Below are 17,550 nucleotides of genomic sequence, written 5' to 3'. Positions count from 1 at the left end.
TCCCTTCAGCATTCATCTTCTACTTGTTGTCAATAGGAAGGGAGGGGTCGCTCTGCTAGTACATGGATGGAGGGTTGGGGGAGATGGTGACCGTGGCGCGCACGTGTGTGAACATGGTGCACCTTTTGCACGTGTGGCTACTGTTCAAGTTGGCATACGTGTCGTGGGAGTCGCTTGTGATGGGGTGTAGGAAATTGTGGGACGTGCTTTAGATTGTGTTGCATTACCTGTGATCGTTGAAGGGGTTCTAGCTTGACGCATTCGTGATCCTCCTAGTTTTCCAGGTAAGGATTTTTGGTAAACTGCTAGTTTCATTCACTATATCCCACACTACAAAGTACAAACACTCACTTCTACATTCTATCTTCTTTCTCACTTGCACGTGTTTGCCTCTTCAGTCTTCACTTTGGAGATTGGAGGAGAATTGTGTGGTGATTGAAAAAAGTAGAAGATGAAGGTTGAAGGGATAAGAAGGTAGGTGAAAAGCTTCAGGTGGAAGAGAACGACAGCGAGTATCTTCTTTCTCACTTGCACGTGTTTGCCTCTTTAGTCTTCACTTTGGAGATTGGAGGAGAATTGTGCGGTGATTGAAAAAAGTAGAAAATGAAGGTTGAAGGGATAAGAAGGTAGGTGAAAAGCTTCAGGTGGAAGAGAACCACAACGAGGTTAGGGGAATTGGTATTGGGATTGGAATTCTTGGTGGATTCATTTAGGGTTTTGACAACATCGTTTTGCCAAAGCTTCTTGCAGAGGTGAAAGGGTTTGTGAGGTTCGACGGTGAGGGTGCGGAAGCAGCTAGCAGTGACGTGCTGGTTGGATTAGAGGTTGCGGCCATGGAGGCGGAGGGTGGAGGAGTCTTTGTGGAAGTCGTGGCACGTGACTTTGATGTCGAGGGTGAGTTTCACATGTGAGGCAATGTTCTTCTTTGTGGGTGAATCGAGGTTGCATGGACCTTGCGGGTGGTGTCAAAAAATTTAAATTTGATTTTGAAATAAATATTGACGATTTTTGAATCGTCACAAATCGTGTTATCAAATATTTAATAGACACATCATCACTTAACTAACAGCAGGAATCTAAAACAAAAATTTTCAAATATTAAGGATTCGATTCGAAAGAAAAATTTATCATGGATCAAACGTAAAAATTGAGTATACATCAGGAATAAAAAATATATTTAAGTCTAATAATAATTATGACAACATTTTCGGTTAAGGAGCATATAAGTCAATAACAAATAAAATAATATTGTAACATTACATTGATACAAGGCGGTTAAGGAGCAATGTTCTCCCATAAACCTTCAGCATGATCATTACGAATCGCATGTACGTCATCCACCTCTGCTTGTTCACATATTGAAGGCATTTTTGTGCAAAAATGAGGAGTCTCACAAATGTCAAGGGATGCATCATGAATTTGTTCCCTAACACCAATTGGCCTTCCTTGTAGAACCACTGATAATGTACGATTATTTGGATCTTGGATGTAAAACACTTGTCTAGCTTGTTCTGCCATTATGAATGGTTCCTCCTTGTAACCTACCTTGTTAAGGTCTACTAAAGTGAATCCCATTTCATCTCTATGAACACCGGTATTTCCATTAACACAGTTACATTTAAATACTGGCACTCTAAATTGATTATAATCAAGCTCCCAGATTTCTTCAATAACTCCGAAATAAGGCATTGAGGCTTCAATTGGGTTGTTATCAGATGCTCTAGAAAAGTGCTCAGAATGAGCCTCCACAAGCACCCCACTATTCTGCACACTACTTTTATCATCTTGTGACTTTGTATAGAACGAATAATTGTTTATGTCATACCCCTGCCAAGTAGGGACATTTAGATTCGGACCAATAGCCAACAATCTTAATGTTTTGGAAGCATTGTCATCAGTCATTATTGTTTCTTTAAACCAGTTCATGAAAGTTCTATTATGCTCTTGTAACAATTTCATCATGTTCAATTTTGGGTTAATAGATGTCAGATATTGTTTGTGAGTTTGTATGTATGGAACGACCTCCTGTGTGTTATTCAAGATATACAAATGCGCCTGTGACACATCTTGTCGACTCATGGTAACAACATTGAAGCCTCGTGTCCCTTGACCTCCTCGTGTCCGGTCATGACGAATTTTCGGTACCCCCACAGCTTCAACTGTTTCCATGTATTGTGAACAAAACTCAATAGTTTCTTCAGCAACATACCTTTCTACAATGGAAGCTTCTGGTCGGTATTGATTTTTGGTATATCCCTTCAACACTTTCATGTAGCGTTCAATTGGATACATCCACCGCAAAAAAACCGGACCACACAACCGAATTTCCCTCACAAGATGAACAATGAGGTGAACCATGATGTCAAAAAATGATGGTGGGAAATACATCTCTAACTGACAAATGACAATGGCAGCCTCATTCTCCAAGTCATCCAATTGATGAGGATTAATGACTTTACTACATATGGCATTAAAAAGAAAGCACAAACGAGTTATGGCAACTCTAACTTTGTCAGGCAAGATGCCGCGAATCGCAACAGGCAATAATTGTTGCATTAAGACATGGCAATCATGAGACTTCAAGCCAACCAACTTAAGATCATTGAGGGTGACAAGGCTCTTGATATTTGAAGAGTATCCTTGTGGAACTTTGACATTCCGCAGACATTGACAAAAACTTTTCTTCTCTGCTGTTGACAGTGTGTGGCATGCTGGGGGTAAATATGTTCGTCGACCTTGTGATATGGGATGCAACTGCTCTCGTATTCCCATGTCAACCAAGTCTTGACGACATTTCAAACCATCCTTTGTCTTCCCTTTAATGTTAAGAAGAGTACCAATTAAACTATCACATACATTTTTCTCCACATGCATAACATCTAGACAATGACGCACATATAGATCAGACCAGTATGGAAGATCAAAGAATATTGAGCGTTTCTTCCACATGTTGTTGGGAGATGATGTCTTCTTCTGGGACTTGCCAAACACGGTTACAATGTCCTTTACACGATCATGAACTTGGTTTCCAGTTAATGCTTCTGGGGGGCCTTCATTCTCCTGACTTCCATTAAAAGCTTTTTTCAATCGTCGATAAGGGTGAAAAGCTTTTAGAAATCTTCGGTGTCTGGTATATACTGTCTTCTTTCCATGCTTGAGTTGGATGAAGCTTGTGTTTTTCTCACAGATAGGACATGCATGATGCCCTTTCACACTGTATCCACTTAAATTTCCATATGCTGGAAAATCATTAATAGTACAAAACACCATTGTGCGTAACCTGAACGTCTGCTGCACATTTGCATCCCACACATCTACCCCTTCTTCCCACAATTGTTTCAAGTCTTCGATTAATGGCGTAAGATACACATCAATATCATTCCCTGGCTGCCTTGGACCCGCGATCATCATACACAGGATAATGTATTTACGCAAAATGCACAACCATGGGGGAAGGTTGTAAATCATCAGTAAAACAGGCCAGGAACTGTGGTTGCTACTTAAGCTACCATAAGGATTCATTCCATCAGAAGCAAGAGCAAGCCTTAGGTTCCTTGGCTCATCCCCAAACTCTGGATACAAACGATCAATTGTCTTCCACTGTGGCGAATCGGTAGGATGTCGCAGTAATCCATCAGATTTTCGGTCATCCGAATGCCATGAAAGGTTTTTTGCATCATGTGCATTAGCAAACAATCGCTTAAACCTTGGTATTATTGGAAGATACCAGCACACCTTGGCAGGACGACAATTTTTGGTTCCTGCATCATCAGTTAATTCATCGTGTTGCACTTTGTATCGTGATACCCCACACGTGGGGCATTGCCGTAGTTCTGCATACTCATTTCTATACAATATGCAATCATTAGGGCATGCATGGATCTTCTTGTACTCCATTCCCACTGGACACAAAATCTTTTTGGCCTCGTAGTGATTTTTCGGCAAAGTGTTTTGTTCAGGAAGCATGTTCTTCAATAAGACCAGCAATTCAGTGAAGCTTTTATCACTCCACCCAAATCTTGCCTTCAAGTTTACCAAAGCTAACACAGCTGACAACCGCGTGAAAGATGTGCACCCCTGATACAATGGCGTGTTGGAATCACGTTCTATTGTATCATACAGAGGTGCATGCGCTTGCTCAAAAGTCTCTTGTCCAAGATCACGGATCATTTCCTCTATACGCTCTCCGCTGTCTTCGTGAACCGCCTGAGACTGAGAAACAATTGGAATGTCGGCCGATTCCCCATGCCATATCCATTTTGTGTAATTTTGGAATGATGCCGTAACATATCAGATGTGATCGGATTTCATCAACTGACTTTCGTCTACCATTAAGACATTTAACACATGGGCAAAAATAATTGCCCCTCAAACTTTCAGCATTAAGTTGCGTAAACAGTAGAAATTGTTCCACCCCGTTCTCATACTCATCACTGATGCGTTTTGCTTTCATCCAACTTCGATCCATGTTTCGTATTTGCTATTCATGACAATGAATAAGTTATCTGTGATGCATGCTAAACTCACTTTTTTGCATTGAAGGTGTGGCCCTACCCCATTCAGGAAGACATTTTTTATAGTTGAATCAAACGTACAAGTAAAATCTCTTTCGAGTGATTTGATGAAATTTCGGTAGCATTTCGCATTGGTCTTCAAGTACACAAGATGAAAGCGATGAATGTGTGAACAATCACCGCGATCAAATATGCACCCGAAGAACAATGTCAAATGCAGTATACCGAAATTTATTCAAATCATTCAAAAGATAATTTACCTCTACGTATGATTCAACTATAAAAATATGTCATCCCAAACTGTCCAAACGGACAATTCAAGAATCAATACATCGATTAATTCAAACTATCCGTATTAATCGATGTATCGAATCTCGAACGGGGAACTAAGGTTCACTCATAATGCAACTAACTAGTAACATGAAACAATATCGATATTTGAACAACGACATGTTACAATCATACCACTTTTTAAAAATAGAGACATACCTCGAAAGATGCTCAGTGTCAATGACAACGAGTGCGGGGATGCAGTTACAGGGAAAACACTAACACAAATGTTGTAATGACGACATATAATCTGTACCATCAATGGGGGAAACTATCAGCTGGATCAATCATACTCAAATAACAATGCATCATGTTTGAGGTTTATAAAATAGTACAACCAGTAAAGAGGTTTATTTTAAGTGAAATAAGGATAATTTAAATATTTAGTCAAATGGAAACAAATTAAGTTTTGCCTAACATCTTAACTTGACCAGAACAGGGAAAAGCATACTCATGTATTCTTTAACATGTTGAGGGCAACAAGCTTCTTTCACATGATAATAATACCATTCCAGAGTTTCTATGTGCCCACTAATTTAATTACATTGAATTAGAGCTTGAATTACACAAAAATATTACTTCAATCAGTACAACATCCATTAACCAAGGCCCGATTTTGTAGGTGTATAACAATGTCAATTATGTACAAAAGTCAAGTAATTAAATTCCCTGTACGTAAGGGCATTCATGAGTGACATGAGGCTCATTTGTGTTGTTATTGTCTTTGAAAATTATTATATCTTTTGTTCATTTGTTTTCCATTATTTATGATTGCTCCATTTTTGGCTGCCTAGCTGGCTAGCTTTTAGATCAACGGAAACAATGGGTTGATTCTAAAGGGTAGAGGCCTAGTTGACTAAAGACAAGAGCAATTAGAAAATAGCATTTTTTTTGGGGCTGAAAATAGAGGCTTGAGGAGTTGATGTTTTGCCCTATAAAGTATGTCAATATCAAGAATCTTCCCTAGCAACGTTAAATTGGTGTTTGCATCACAAAATTGTATTCAGAAATGATATTTCCATCGTGAAAAAGTTTATTTTTTGGAGTAGATTTAATAGAAAGACTTTTAGCTGACGATGGCATGATCCAGGGGAGTTTATTTTTTGCATTAATAGATTTAATGCAGTATGTGTTCTGCACTTCTTCTAGGATTTTCCTTCTTTTTTTTTTTTGCCCTTCTACGTCTTTGGTAATGACTTTCTGGTTTTACTTTTCTCCATTTCATTAACTATTTTCTAGTTCTTCTTCTTGGCCAAGGTAAATTTCAATCTTCATTTTCATTCTTCTTTATGGATGCCAAAACATTGTTTTGCAGATTCAAGGTATGTCCTTCTTTCTTTCCTTTTCTTATTTGTTATCCTGTTACTTATCACTTGATGAAAAGGCTAAAAGTAACTGACTCATTTCTAAACAATATGCAGGCAAGGTCAACAATATAACTATTCACAAATAGAGCAATTTTCTTATAGGTGCATTTGAGGTTTGTGATCGGTCAATGCCTACTTATAGAGCAATTTTTTTATTGTTTTTTGTGTGTAGTTTTTATTTATTTATTTATGTTGAGTACGAGATAGGTCATCTTACAATTACAAAATTATCAAGAATTTTAAATATAAGCATTGAGCTGGCCAACTTAAAACTTAACAAGTGCATGGGGCTTACCAACTGGTATGGCCTAATACCAGAGCTTTTCCCCAATGTTAAGTATGTTCAAGGGATCATGACCGGGTCGATAGTGATTTCCAAAGGAACAAAGTACCTACCTACCTACCTAATCACATTAATGTATGTACCGTTCCAAGACAGGTCTATTCTTAGCTGCTGGCAACAAATTTTGGATTTACTAGCCCTTGTTTCATCCAACTTAAGAGTTTTATCTTATCACAATAAAATCATGTTTTTTCCTACTAAATAAATTTGATACATAAATCAAAAAAATTTAAAATTTTCTTTTGTAAATCCTTTTTAAGAGACTTCAAAATAAAGATCCAAGGAAAAGAATGACTGCAGCACAAGCATTAGGTGAGTTTCTCATCTATTATTTGAGGGTATTGGTTTTTCTTCTATTCTATTCCTTACAGCCTACAGGTAAGGACTCTATGAAAAGACAGCTAGTGATGCCATGACTCCCATAACTGATATATTTTCTATTGATATTAATGCAAAGCTTGATAGGTAAGGACTCTATTTGTGACTCAAAAAAATTACAAGTTCAAACTAGCTTTTGTATCTTATACAGCATTTTGTCATCCAACTGAATGCTTATTATTAAGCAGGGATTTGATGAATCCAATATTGGAGAAAGGGCATAGCAGAGTTCCTGTCTATTATGAGCAGCCTACAAATATTATTGGACTTGTTCTGGTATGTAATTATGCATACAATCACTTATTTTTCTTTATTCCTTCAGTATTGAACAGTCATTTTCTGCTATGTGAAAACTTATAAAAACCACAAACAGTATGAGACTATTTTCTTTAAGCTTCAACCTGTTAACTTGCTTTCCATCAAGATGATTTGCAGAAGTTAATTATTTTTGTCTGTTCGACCAAAACTATGTTGCTAGGTTTTGATAAACCCTAAGTTAATATTAATTAATAATTTTGCGCTTCAAAAAATTAGAAAAGAAATTCGGCGATCCAAAATTTCTAGATACGCATGCTAATCTGACTAAAGATAAGAGTGTGTTGTGCATTACTATCAGTTGAAGACACCAACACTATGGAGTAATGCGACTTTTTGACTTGTGAAATTGTTCCGTAAATTTTATTCATTCTCTCCCTTTTTTGCGGTTATCAAAATGGATAAGAAACACACATTAAAACTCCTAAATTAGAGATTCCTATAAAATTCTCAACCAAAAGAAAAATTATCCTAAAAAAGAAAATAATAAATTGTTATAGTTTCAACGGCTAACCATTTGTTAGGGAGAGGATCAAACTTTTCACTGCTGACCATAATTTATGAGCTACTATACCTATTTTCTGTATTATTCTTTCTTTAGTTTTTGAATTTTCAGGATGATTTCTATGGACTCAAAGTGAAAAATCACATCAATATTTCCATTCCCCATCATTGATCTTTAACCTTGTTCAGCTAGAACACCAGAGTTACATTTACATTTTCTTTAATTTTTTCTTCAAGGGGGGACTTGTTCAGCAAGAACACCAGAGTCACATTTACATTTGATAATTACTATGATGATTATAATGACTTGTTTTGATGTGGTAATGGCTAAAATGTCCCCTTTATGAGTTTTCCATTGTGGGATTGTCACAAATGCATGCATGCAACTAAGACCTTGAAAAGCATTATAATTTGAGAATGGAACCTACTTTGAAGGAAACAAAAAAGGGCTTGAATGCAAGGGACATTCAACTTCGTATATTAAAAGTACTTCATGTTTCATTTGAGATTAGCTACACTTTCATGCAAAGGAATCCATTGGTTTCGGGTGCTTTGTTAGTCTTCTTCATTTTGTACATATTTCTTTCTTTTATTTATAACTTGTTGGTCTTCTTGTCCCCATTTTTCATGTGCACTGCCATTTTTGTTAGAATCTTTTGGAGTTCTGAGCAAAACCTCCTTAATATTGTCAACAATGAGGAGGAAAAGGGAGGGGAGAAAAGGGATGAACCAAAAATTTCACCTGAGATGATCAGGAATGAGAGACGTAGTTTACTTTATAAGTGTCCATCATACAATGCAACAAGTAGAATAAGAAATTTCACAGGGAAGAAATTGGATGTTTATGGTGGTTTAGAAATAAAAGCCAAGGATTTATCGTCGGTGTTTCGCAATGAATTCCCTAGAAACAACAATAAGATTGGAAGGACTAAATTTGACAAGGAAGAGATTGGTTCTTTGGAGGCTCCTATAAAGCAAGTTTTGTTTTCTGAACCTTCAACGATGAACCTGGTGACTCATGTTGTTAGTTCTGATGGTCTAGAGAAAAGGACAGAAAACAAAGAGGATGAGAAAAAAGTTCAAGAGGGTGGCAATAAAGGTGAATTGACAGAGGATGAACAGAAAAATGAAATGGATCTTGGGACATGTGAGTTGGAGAGACAGCTGGTGATGCCATGACTCCCATAACTGATATATTTTCTATTGATATTAATGCAAAGCTTGATAGGTAAGGACTCTATTTGTGACTCAAAAAAATTACAAGTTCAAACTAGCTTTTGTATCTTATACAGCATTTTGTCATCCAACTGAATGCTTATTATTAAGCAGGGATTTGATGAATCCAATATTGGAGAAAGGGCATAGCAGAGTTCCTGTCTATTATGAGCAGCCTACAAATATTATTGGACTTGTTCTGGTATGTAATTATGCATACAGTCACTTATTTTTCTTTATTCCTTCAGTATTGAACAGTCATTTTCTGCTATGTGAAAACTTATAAAAACCACAAACAGTATGAGACTATTTTCTTTAAGCTTCAACCTGTTAACTTTCTTTCCATCAAGATGATTTGCAGAAGTTAATTATTTTTGTCTGTTCGACCAAAACTATGTTGCTAGGTTTTGCTATGTTCTTATAATTAATATTAAGAATAAAATCCTAAATTATTTTTTCTATTTTTGGCCAAAAATTAAAATCAAGTAATATTGATGAATTAAAATACCATAAAACTTATTTTCATAATTAATATTAATAATATAACATTTAATCTAATAATTAAATTATATCAGTCGATATAATTGTAACAAATTACTCAGAATCATACTCACTAACACAGTTATTCGGATCTACCAACCAAGTGCCCAATTAACCAAACCTAGAAACCACCCACAAGTTTGAAGCTTTTATTTCTTAAAATTAAATGACAGCTCACTTGAATTGGTACATATATTTTTGAAGAATTGGATTTATGAGCCTCTTGTAAACGCTTTCTATGATCAGTCTGAATTTCTTTCAAAGGAATGAATCTCATCAACCTATCACTATACATTCCATATATTGTTCTTGTAGGCTGTGGTCAACGAAGATTCTACTGGGGATGTAATTCCTTTACAACATCAAATTCCACTTTTGAAGGTGGTATCCGCTATTTCTTGTAGTATAAGTTTTATGTGAGTTGCTAATTTAACTAAAATGATAAATTTTTGGGCCAGGAAGAGCTTTCTATCCTTAAACGACGTCAGAATATCTCTAGGTCTTGGTCATTTTCTTTGTCATCTATCACAGATATAAAACAATCACTAGAACTCGAAGACTGTTGCCTAGAAAATGCAACTGACATGGTTGACCAACATGAAGATAACATGCCGGATTATGAATCCAAGGGCATTAGAATGTCCCACAAACAGGTATACATGGGTAGGCTTGGCTATGTTAATGAAGGCCAGTGTAATGACAATTTATGTATGAAGGATGAACCAATGTTTCTATTGTTTTCATGCCTTGTTGCTTCAAGATATATTGAATTCAGGACTTCTCCTTTGTAATTATTCATTTGTTTTATTCATGTATGATCATCATAATTCTTGTCAAAATTTGAGAATGGATTGTTGATTTGTCATCTTCTGATGCCTTTAAAAAATTCATGTTTTTATTGATTTGCCAAATTCTGATATATTTTTATTTTTGGACTTTCTGTTGTTTTAATTTATGATATTATCAAATACTTGGTCAACATTTGTGTGAAATACTCAAAAAGAAAATTTGATCATCTATATTAATTTTGAGCATGATTCTCTCTTGTGGATAATATATATTTATGATTTGTACCATTAAAAAAATTAAAACTAATTTAATTTATGATATTTTTTATAAAGTAATTTAAATTATTTTATAAGAAATATATATATAGTCAAAATATTATTTTGTAATATATATATATATATATATATTTATATATATAAACACATTATACATATTAACTAGTCAGATATAAATTATGTTTTAGTATAAAAATCTCTATCTTATAATATAAAAATTATTCAACAGAATATTTACAGATTAAATTATTTAAATTTTTATTATATCATTTTAAAGTAAAAATTATTTTCCCTTAAAAAAAGGTAAAGAAAGAGTCCTCTCCATGATCTGTCTTTTGTTGCTTGAGAATCCTCCACATTAGAATCAACACCATATGTATGTTTATTTGTAAACTATCCCCTCATGCTAAGGTTGCCTAAAACTACTAGAAGAAGAGGTGAGGAACAACCATCCATCAGCAATGATTACCTAATAGACAGCTGAAAACGAACAAGAACTAGAAAGACGAGTAAGGTAAAAGTATAGCTAATGGTGAGAATCCTAAGAAGACGGAGTAGGACTGAGGGGCAAAAACACCCAAATGATTCTCGAGAGTGGTAGCTCTATGAAGGTTTGAATCTCGTCACCTTCATGTGAATTAAGGGCTCAAGTGCACAGCCTAAAGAGCATCCATCCACTCTTGAAGGGCCATAGGTGTTACGGTTATCAAGTCATGGAATGCACTACTACCCTGACCATATATAGGTGCATTTCATCTTGTAGTGTACCAAAGTCTAACTCTTCATATCACTACAGCACATGCCATCAGTGTATAGTCCTTCATCATATATCGTCTCAACTCGTGAATTCAGGATTGACACAATGAGGCTTTCACATCATTACTCTCTATAATATCCAATAACATTTCCTCTACAATTTGATTCCAACTACGAATACCTCATACATATGGTGACTGACCTCAAAATCACATAGATATGTATAAAAGTAAAATTTTATTAAAAAAATAATGATATCCTATAAATTATAAATATATATTAATATTTATAATAATTCTTTTTATAAAATATTTATGTATCGGCTTAATTCTTTGTTAAATCCATAATTAATATATGTACACAATGGGTGGCCTTGACTAGCCGAAAAAGAGAAAATAAAATTAATAGCATTAACTATAAAAGTATATTTAATTTTATTTGATGATCTCCTCATTATTTAAGAAAAAATATTGTTTGATTTAAAAGGATGTTATAAGAACTAATCTTTTTAAAAGAGATGTTAGGGTGTTATTTCATTGTGTTTTTTTACACTACCCCAGAAATACTCTCTTTTGTTTTTAATTTATATTTTACATAAATATTAATTACTATAAATAATTCACTTACTAATTAAATTCAATATATTATTTTTTGGCATAAATATATTAATTTTTTAATATATATATATATATATATATATATATATATATATATTCTTATCTTTATATTTCATTTTTCTAAAACATATTGCTAACTCCATGCATCTTGTATCAAGTTCTGGCCTTTCTATGCATATCAGCAAATGCACAATTATTAATTTATTTTCTGTTAAAAGAACTTCAAACAGGGACAAAAATCTGGTGCAGAGAGAAATGAGGGCCAGATGTTTTCTTTTTCTTTGGCTATAGAACCCTAAATATATATGTTGTTACTAAAGGTATCATGATTGACAAAGTTCATTTTCTGGATTCGAGGTGGAATCAATCAAGATGAAGAATGCATAATTTACTGAAGGGATCTCATTTTAGTGGGGAACTTTGAAAATCACTTAATGTTGTACACTAATAAGAAAATGCCAGGCCTATTCAATCTTTTGAGTGGAATTTGTATAAAATAGTGATAGAGACATTACCACTAGGCCAAACAAAAAGGCAAAACCACGCCATAGAAAGTAATAAAATAAAATAAAAAAGAGGCTAAAAAATAGAAAGCAATGTACTATAGAGATCTTCGGGCTATTCTTATTTTTGTGGAATTATTAGAGTCTAACTTTTTTTCTGAACCTAACTCCAACTTCTGATACATGCATGCTCCCAGCTCCAGGCATTTACCAGAAAAAGTAAATAATTTCTTAGCTATATAATATATGTGATCTAAGACATTCTAAGAATTGGAAAGTTCCTCCAATAATGTGATGTGAAATTGGCTGATGTCATGAAAATTATCAACTAGTAGTACCTTATAATTTGTCAGTACACTGATGTAGAGCATGTGATACACTAAACCCCACTAAAGAGTTTATAGTGAGAAGCATTCAAATTATGACATCCGATAAAGTTATGACACTTGAATTACTCCAATATGAATTAATCTATATGGAAAGGTCAACGATTGATAGATATAATGGGACACTATATATATATATATATATATATATATATATAACCATGTCTAGAGCTTTCAAAGAATATTAACAGTTCTTCTTCTGTACATTATCCAACTACAGACTTGTTCTACGGTCTGGTTCTTCCTAGTTGATATTTAGTGGCTTTTTTATGTGGGAGCTTCATTATGATGTTGGCTACAAAGTCATCATGGATTGGATATTGACGCCATCATGACATGAATTTCATCATCAGACATTGATACACTACCGTAACCATACATTATATATTTGTAACATCAAAATTTTTGTTAAGGCTAGTATATATATCAATTAAGGTGGGGCTTACTTTATGTTTTCCCTGGAGAACAAGAAAATCTTCCAAAGTTTGCTAGAAGGGGGCTCAATTTTTTTGAGACGCAGGAGGAGAGTAATGAGCAAAATAGTGGAACTTAATGAACGAGCTACTAAAGCTGAAACTGAGACTGAGTCCCTAAAGCAGGAACTTGCTAGAGTAGAAGCTGAAAAGGAAGCTACCCTTGTTCAATATAACCAGTGCTTGGAGACAATATCAAAACTGGAGGAGAGAATAAAAGAAGCTGAGGAGAATGCAAGAAGGATTAAGGAGCATGCCGATATAGCAGAAAAAGAAATCGAAGCTTTGGAATTACAAGTTACTAAACTTAATGAAGAAAAGGAAGATGCTGCTCTCCACTATCAGCAATGCATGGAGATAATTTCCAGTTTGGACTATAAGCTCTCTTGTGCTGAAGAGGAGGTGCATAGGCTAAATTCCAAGATAGTTGATGGGGTTGAAAAGTTACAGAGTTCAGAACAGAAATGTCTTCTGTTGGAGACATCAAATCACACTCTGCAGTCAGAATTACAATCTTTGGCACAAAAAGTGGGGTCTCAAAGTGAAGAACTTAATGAGAAGCAGCAGGAATTGGGTAGACTTTGGGGTTGCATACAAGAGGAGAGACTTCTGGAGAAAAATACTGTTTTAGAGAATTCCCTTTCAGACTTGAATGCTGAGCTGGATAGCATCAGAGGAAAGGTAAATGTGTTGGAAGAAACATGCCAATCTCTACTAGTGGAGAAATCAAATCTTGCTACTGAGAAGGCCACCTTGTTTTGTCAGTTACAATCCACAACTGAAAAGTTGGAGAAGCTCTCAGAAAAGAGCAACCTATTGGAAAATTCACTATTTGATGTGAATGCTGAACTTGAAGGGTTAAGGGTAAAGTCCAAGGTATTAGAAGACACATGCTGATCACTTGACCATGAGAAGTCTAGTATCTGTCAAGAGAAAGAAACCTTAGTTTCACAGTTGAACATAACTCATCAAACACTGAAAGATCTTGAGAAACTGCACAGTGAATTGGAATTGAAGCATTTGGAACTAAAAGGAGAAAGGGAGCCTGCACTTCAAAAGGTAGAAGAGCTACTAGTTTCCCTATATTCTGAGAGGGAAGAGAATTCCAAAGTTTTGAAATTGAATGAAGATGAATTGGCTGAGAAGGAGTTACAAATTCTTATTCTACAAGAAGATGCAAATTGCAAGAAAAAGGAATATGAGGAGGAAGTGGACAGAGCTACACATGCTCAACTTGAAATTTTCATCTTGCAGAAATGTATTGATGATTTGGAGAAAAAGAACCTCTCCCTTCTAGTTGAGTGTCAGAGACTATTGGAGGCTTCCAAAATGTCTGACAAAATGATATCTAAATTGGAGACTGAAAATGTTCAAAAGCATGTTGATGTGAATTCTCTGTCTGAGAAAATTAAAATACTAAGGATTGGCTTGATTCAGGTGTTGAAGACTCTTGACAATAACAGTGGGCATTTCGGTGAGGATATGCTTGAAGAAGACCAAATGCTCCTGAACCACATATATGGAAAACTTCAGGAGAGGCAGAAATCTTTTGACACAATTTTCAATGGAATCCAACAAATGGCCATTCAGAATTCAATTCTGATTGCATTCCTAGAGAAGTTGAAACTAAAGGTGGAAAATCTTGTAAGAAAAATAGCAGGTAATGTTAATGATATAGACATGCAGATAAGTTAGTCTTTTGGTCAAGCATTAAGCATGCAGATATGTATTCAGCAATTAGACATGAAATAGAAGCAGGAAGCTAAAGAAAAACAATAACGTAAAATAGCTCTAGAAGGCTACGCCGCACATCAATTTTCATGGTGCTTTTGTAATTCGTAGATGAGTGCCATAAAACAAGGAATTCATTTATATAAATAGCCTACAACATCAGAGAAGCCTTAGCCTCGAACATTCTCAGGAGTAATTTTACTGGTTAGGCTGTCATTAACTATAATACTTTCCCCCAAAAGGTCCATCAGACTAATAAGTGAAATCAACTCTCTCTTTGGATTTAATCCTCAGTTCCCTTGTATCATAAATATTCCATCATTGATAACGGCATGATTTTTCTACCAAGAGACTTTACTAATAGAACCAACCACAAATCTGAGCCAAAGGCAACAGAGGAAAAAAAAGTTACATGCTCTGTTCATGCTAGAAACTTAGTATATCAAGAAAAAATTTCATTTTATAATTATTATTGTACCTTGGTATATTTTGATATCTTGGATGATCTCTTGGATGAGCTTCTTCACCAACAACTCATCGCTGACATGCGCGCTTCTTCCCTGCAACCACGATTAGCAACCATCACCATTAACAGAAATTATATGGAACCCGCGAACTTAGATAATAACAGTACACGAACCCCTTAACCAAAAACAAGCTTCAAATAACCTTAACCTAACAAAGTTTGTAAGTCACTAGCAAATCTCTCTCTTCATGAAACTTCAACCCAGGAACTTGGAGCGATGAAGTCGACCTCGTCCAGTTCAATGGAAGAAGGCTACAATGTCGAAGAGAAGAGGTTCAATGTTGAATGTCAAAGAAAGGACCAAGCAGAAACACAGGCTAGGGTTCAAGCAACTAGTGATTTAGAGGGATAAATTAGATAAATAGGGGTAACAGAGTATAAAGAACCATTCAGAAAATTAGATTTGTCAAGAAAGGGAAACCCTTTGTGAAGGGGAACCCTTAGTAGATAGTTTTTTTTCCTTGTTCTGTCCAATTTTTTTTCCATAAATAAAGTCCTTCTTTTCTTTTCTCTATGTTCTACTCTGGATTCCTAACAATTATCTAAGATGTAGATGAATCACTCTTCTTAACTGGCTATGGTTCCATAAGAAATTTTAACAAAGTGTGGTAAGTAACGTACAAGACTAATCTTTGATTTTGAAAGGACACATTGGACTTGGAGTATATTAACAAAGGATAATATCAAGGAATTTGTTAAATCACAAAAAAAAATAAGCCAAATTAGGAATTCAAAATTTTAAAAGTCACTTTACAAAATTCCATGCCTCTGTACCTCGAATTTCCAAGACCTTCCTAAATTTACTTCGCCTCTACAAGAATCAACAACAAACAGATCAGTTTCCTCGTCAAAATCTAAAACACACAGAGAGGGAAGATAAAGTGATAAATAAAAGAACCTTCTTCGCAGGTGTATCTACGACTCTCTGTAAGAATCAACAGTTTTCCCTACTTAGGGTTCAAGACTTCAACCCCTCGCGGAGGCCACCAGTGCACGACGAGCGGTGCACGGTTTGTGGTGGCGCGTTCAGACGATGCCAACAAACATGAGCAGAAACACCAGAGACTTCTATTCTGGTAAAAGCCCAACGAGATTGTCGTCTTCGAGGCCGTGCTGGTTCCAATTATGGCAACAAACACGAGCAGGAACACCAGAGAGATCTATGAACAGATCTGTCACCTCTAAAGCTCCATCAAGAAGATTTGTTGCCTCTAGATCTCTCTTGCAGTGTTTGGGGAGGAAGCTGAGGGGCTTGGAGAATGAGAAGAGGAGGATGATGGAAGAGCTGAAGTGATTTCGGATTCAGATCTTCTTTTCAAGTTCAATGAATTACCACCGCGTTTTTCTCTTGCGACGGGTTTTGAAAAACCGGTGCTAGGGTTCAAAGAAAGGACAAGCAGAACAAAGAAAGGAGTTCGTAGCAGAGGACGACGAGGTTGCGGTTTTGTTTTTTTTTATTTTGAAAATTACGACGGGTTTTTACTAAAAACCGGCGTAAATTATAAGAAACATAACATTCTAAGGCGGTCCGCCTTAGAATGTGCGTCCTAAAATGCCATTTGCAAGCCAATAATTTCAAAAATGCCACCGCACCACTTATTAAAGCAGTTCCTTATACAACCGACGTAAAGTGCGTGTCTTAAAAAAGGCTTTTTGTAGTAGTGATTATTAATAATTAATATGCATAATTCTTGTTATACAACTACAAATCATTCTTTTTCTTAAGTCACACTTTTTCTTCTTATTATTCTAACTCTCACGGGACATGTCTTTTATGTTAAAAGAAATGTGAATTTGTGCGGTTGTGCGCTGTCAGAATTAATCCAAATATTTCAGAGCATCAATAGCATGTTTCTTTCTTCTTCTTTTTTTACAGCTTTCTTAGGCTTTGCATTGCATATTTACTTTCGTTGATCGATAAGACAATTAGTTTACATATCATGCATAGAACTTTTCTTGTTCAATTAGTTTATCGGATCGAATGTTGC

At 35.4% G+C, this 17,550-nt stretch overlaps 1 protein-coding gene and 1 long non-coding RNA gene across 5 annotated transcripts; one reads left to right on the top strand and one right to left on the bottom strand.

The window, feature by feature from the left end:
• Positions 1-1,150: 1,150 nt before the first annotated feature.
• LOC114372170 lies at positions 1,151-17,014 on the bottom strand. 4 transcript variants are annotated; one of them, XM_028329609.1, is made up of 5 exons: positions 16,461-17,014; positions 16,337-16,373; positions 15,712-15,814; positions 15,515-15,596; positions 1,151-5,094 (listed from the first exon to the last, which is right to left on the bottom strand). In XM_028329609.1, the coding sequence occupies exon 5, from the start codon at positions 4,168-4,170 to the stop codon at positions 1,276-1,278; it is 2,895 nt and encodes a 964-aa protein (XP_028185410.1). In that variant the 5' UTR covers positions 4,171-5,094; positions 15,515-15,596; positions 15,712-15,814; positions 16,337-16,373; positions 16,461-17,014; the 3' UTR covers positions 1,151-1,275. The 4 variants fall into 4 exon arrangements, with proteins under 4 accessions (XP_028185410.1, XP_028185412.1, XP_028185411.1 ...); XM_028329611.1 differs by lacking the exons at positions 16,337-16,373; positions 16,461-17,014 and having other exon boundaries at positions 15,677-16,318; XM_028329610.1 differs by lacking the exons at positions 16,337-16,373; positions 16,461-17,014 and having other exon boundaries at positions 15,706-16,318.
• LOC114372173 lies at positions 6,101-6,476 on the top strand. The gene is made up of 2 exons (XR_003658167.1): positions 6,101-6,166; positions 6,266-6,476. It is a non-coding gene; the product is annotated as an uncharacterized LOC114372173 (long non-coding RNA).
• Positions 17,015-17,550: the final 536 nt, after the last annotated feature.

The sequence above is a fragment of the Glycine soja genome, chromosome 10 (genome assembly GCF_004193775.1).
Source record: "Glycine soja cultivar W05 chromosome 10, ASM419377v2, whole genome shotgun sequence".
Classification (NCBI taxonomy): Eukaryota; Viridiplantae; Streptophyta; class Magnoliopsida; order Fabales; family Fabaceae; genus Glycine; species Glycine soja.
The sequence above is the reverse complement of the archived record's forward strand: the minus strand, read 5'-3'. Positions and strand labels throughout refer to the sequence as shown.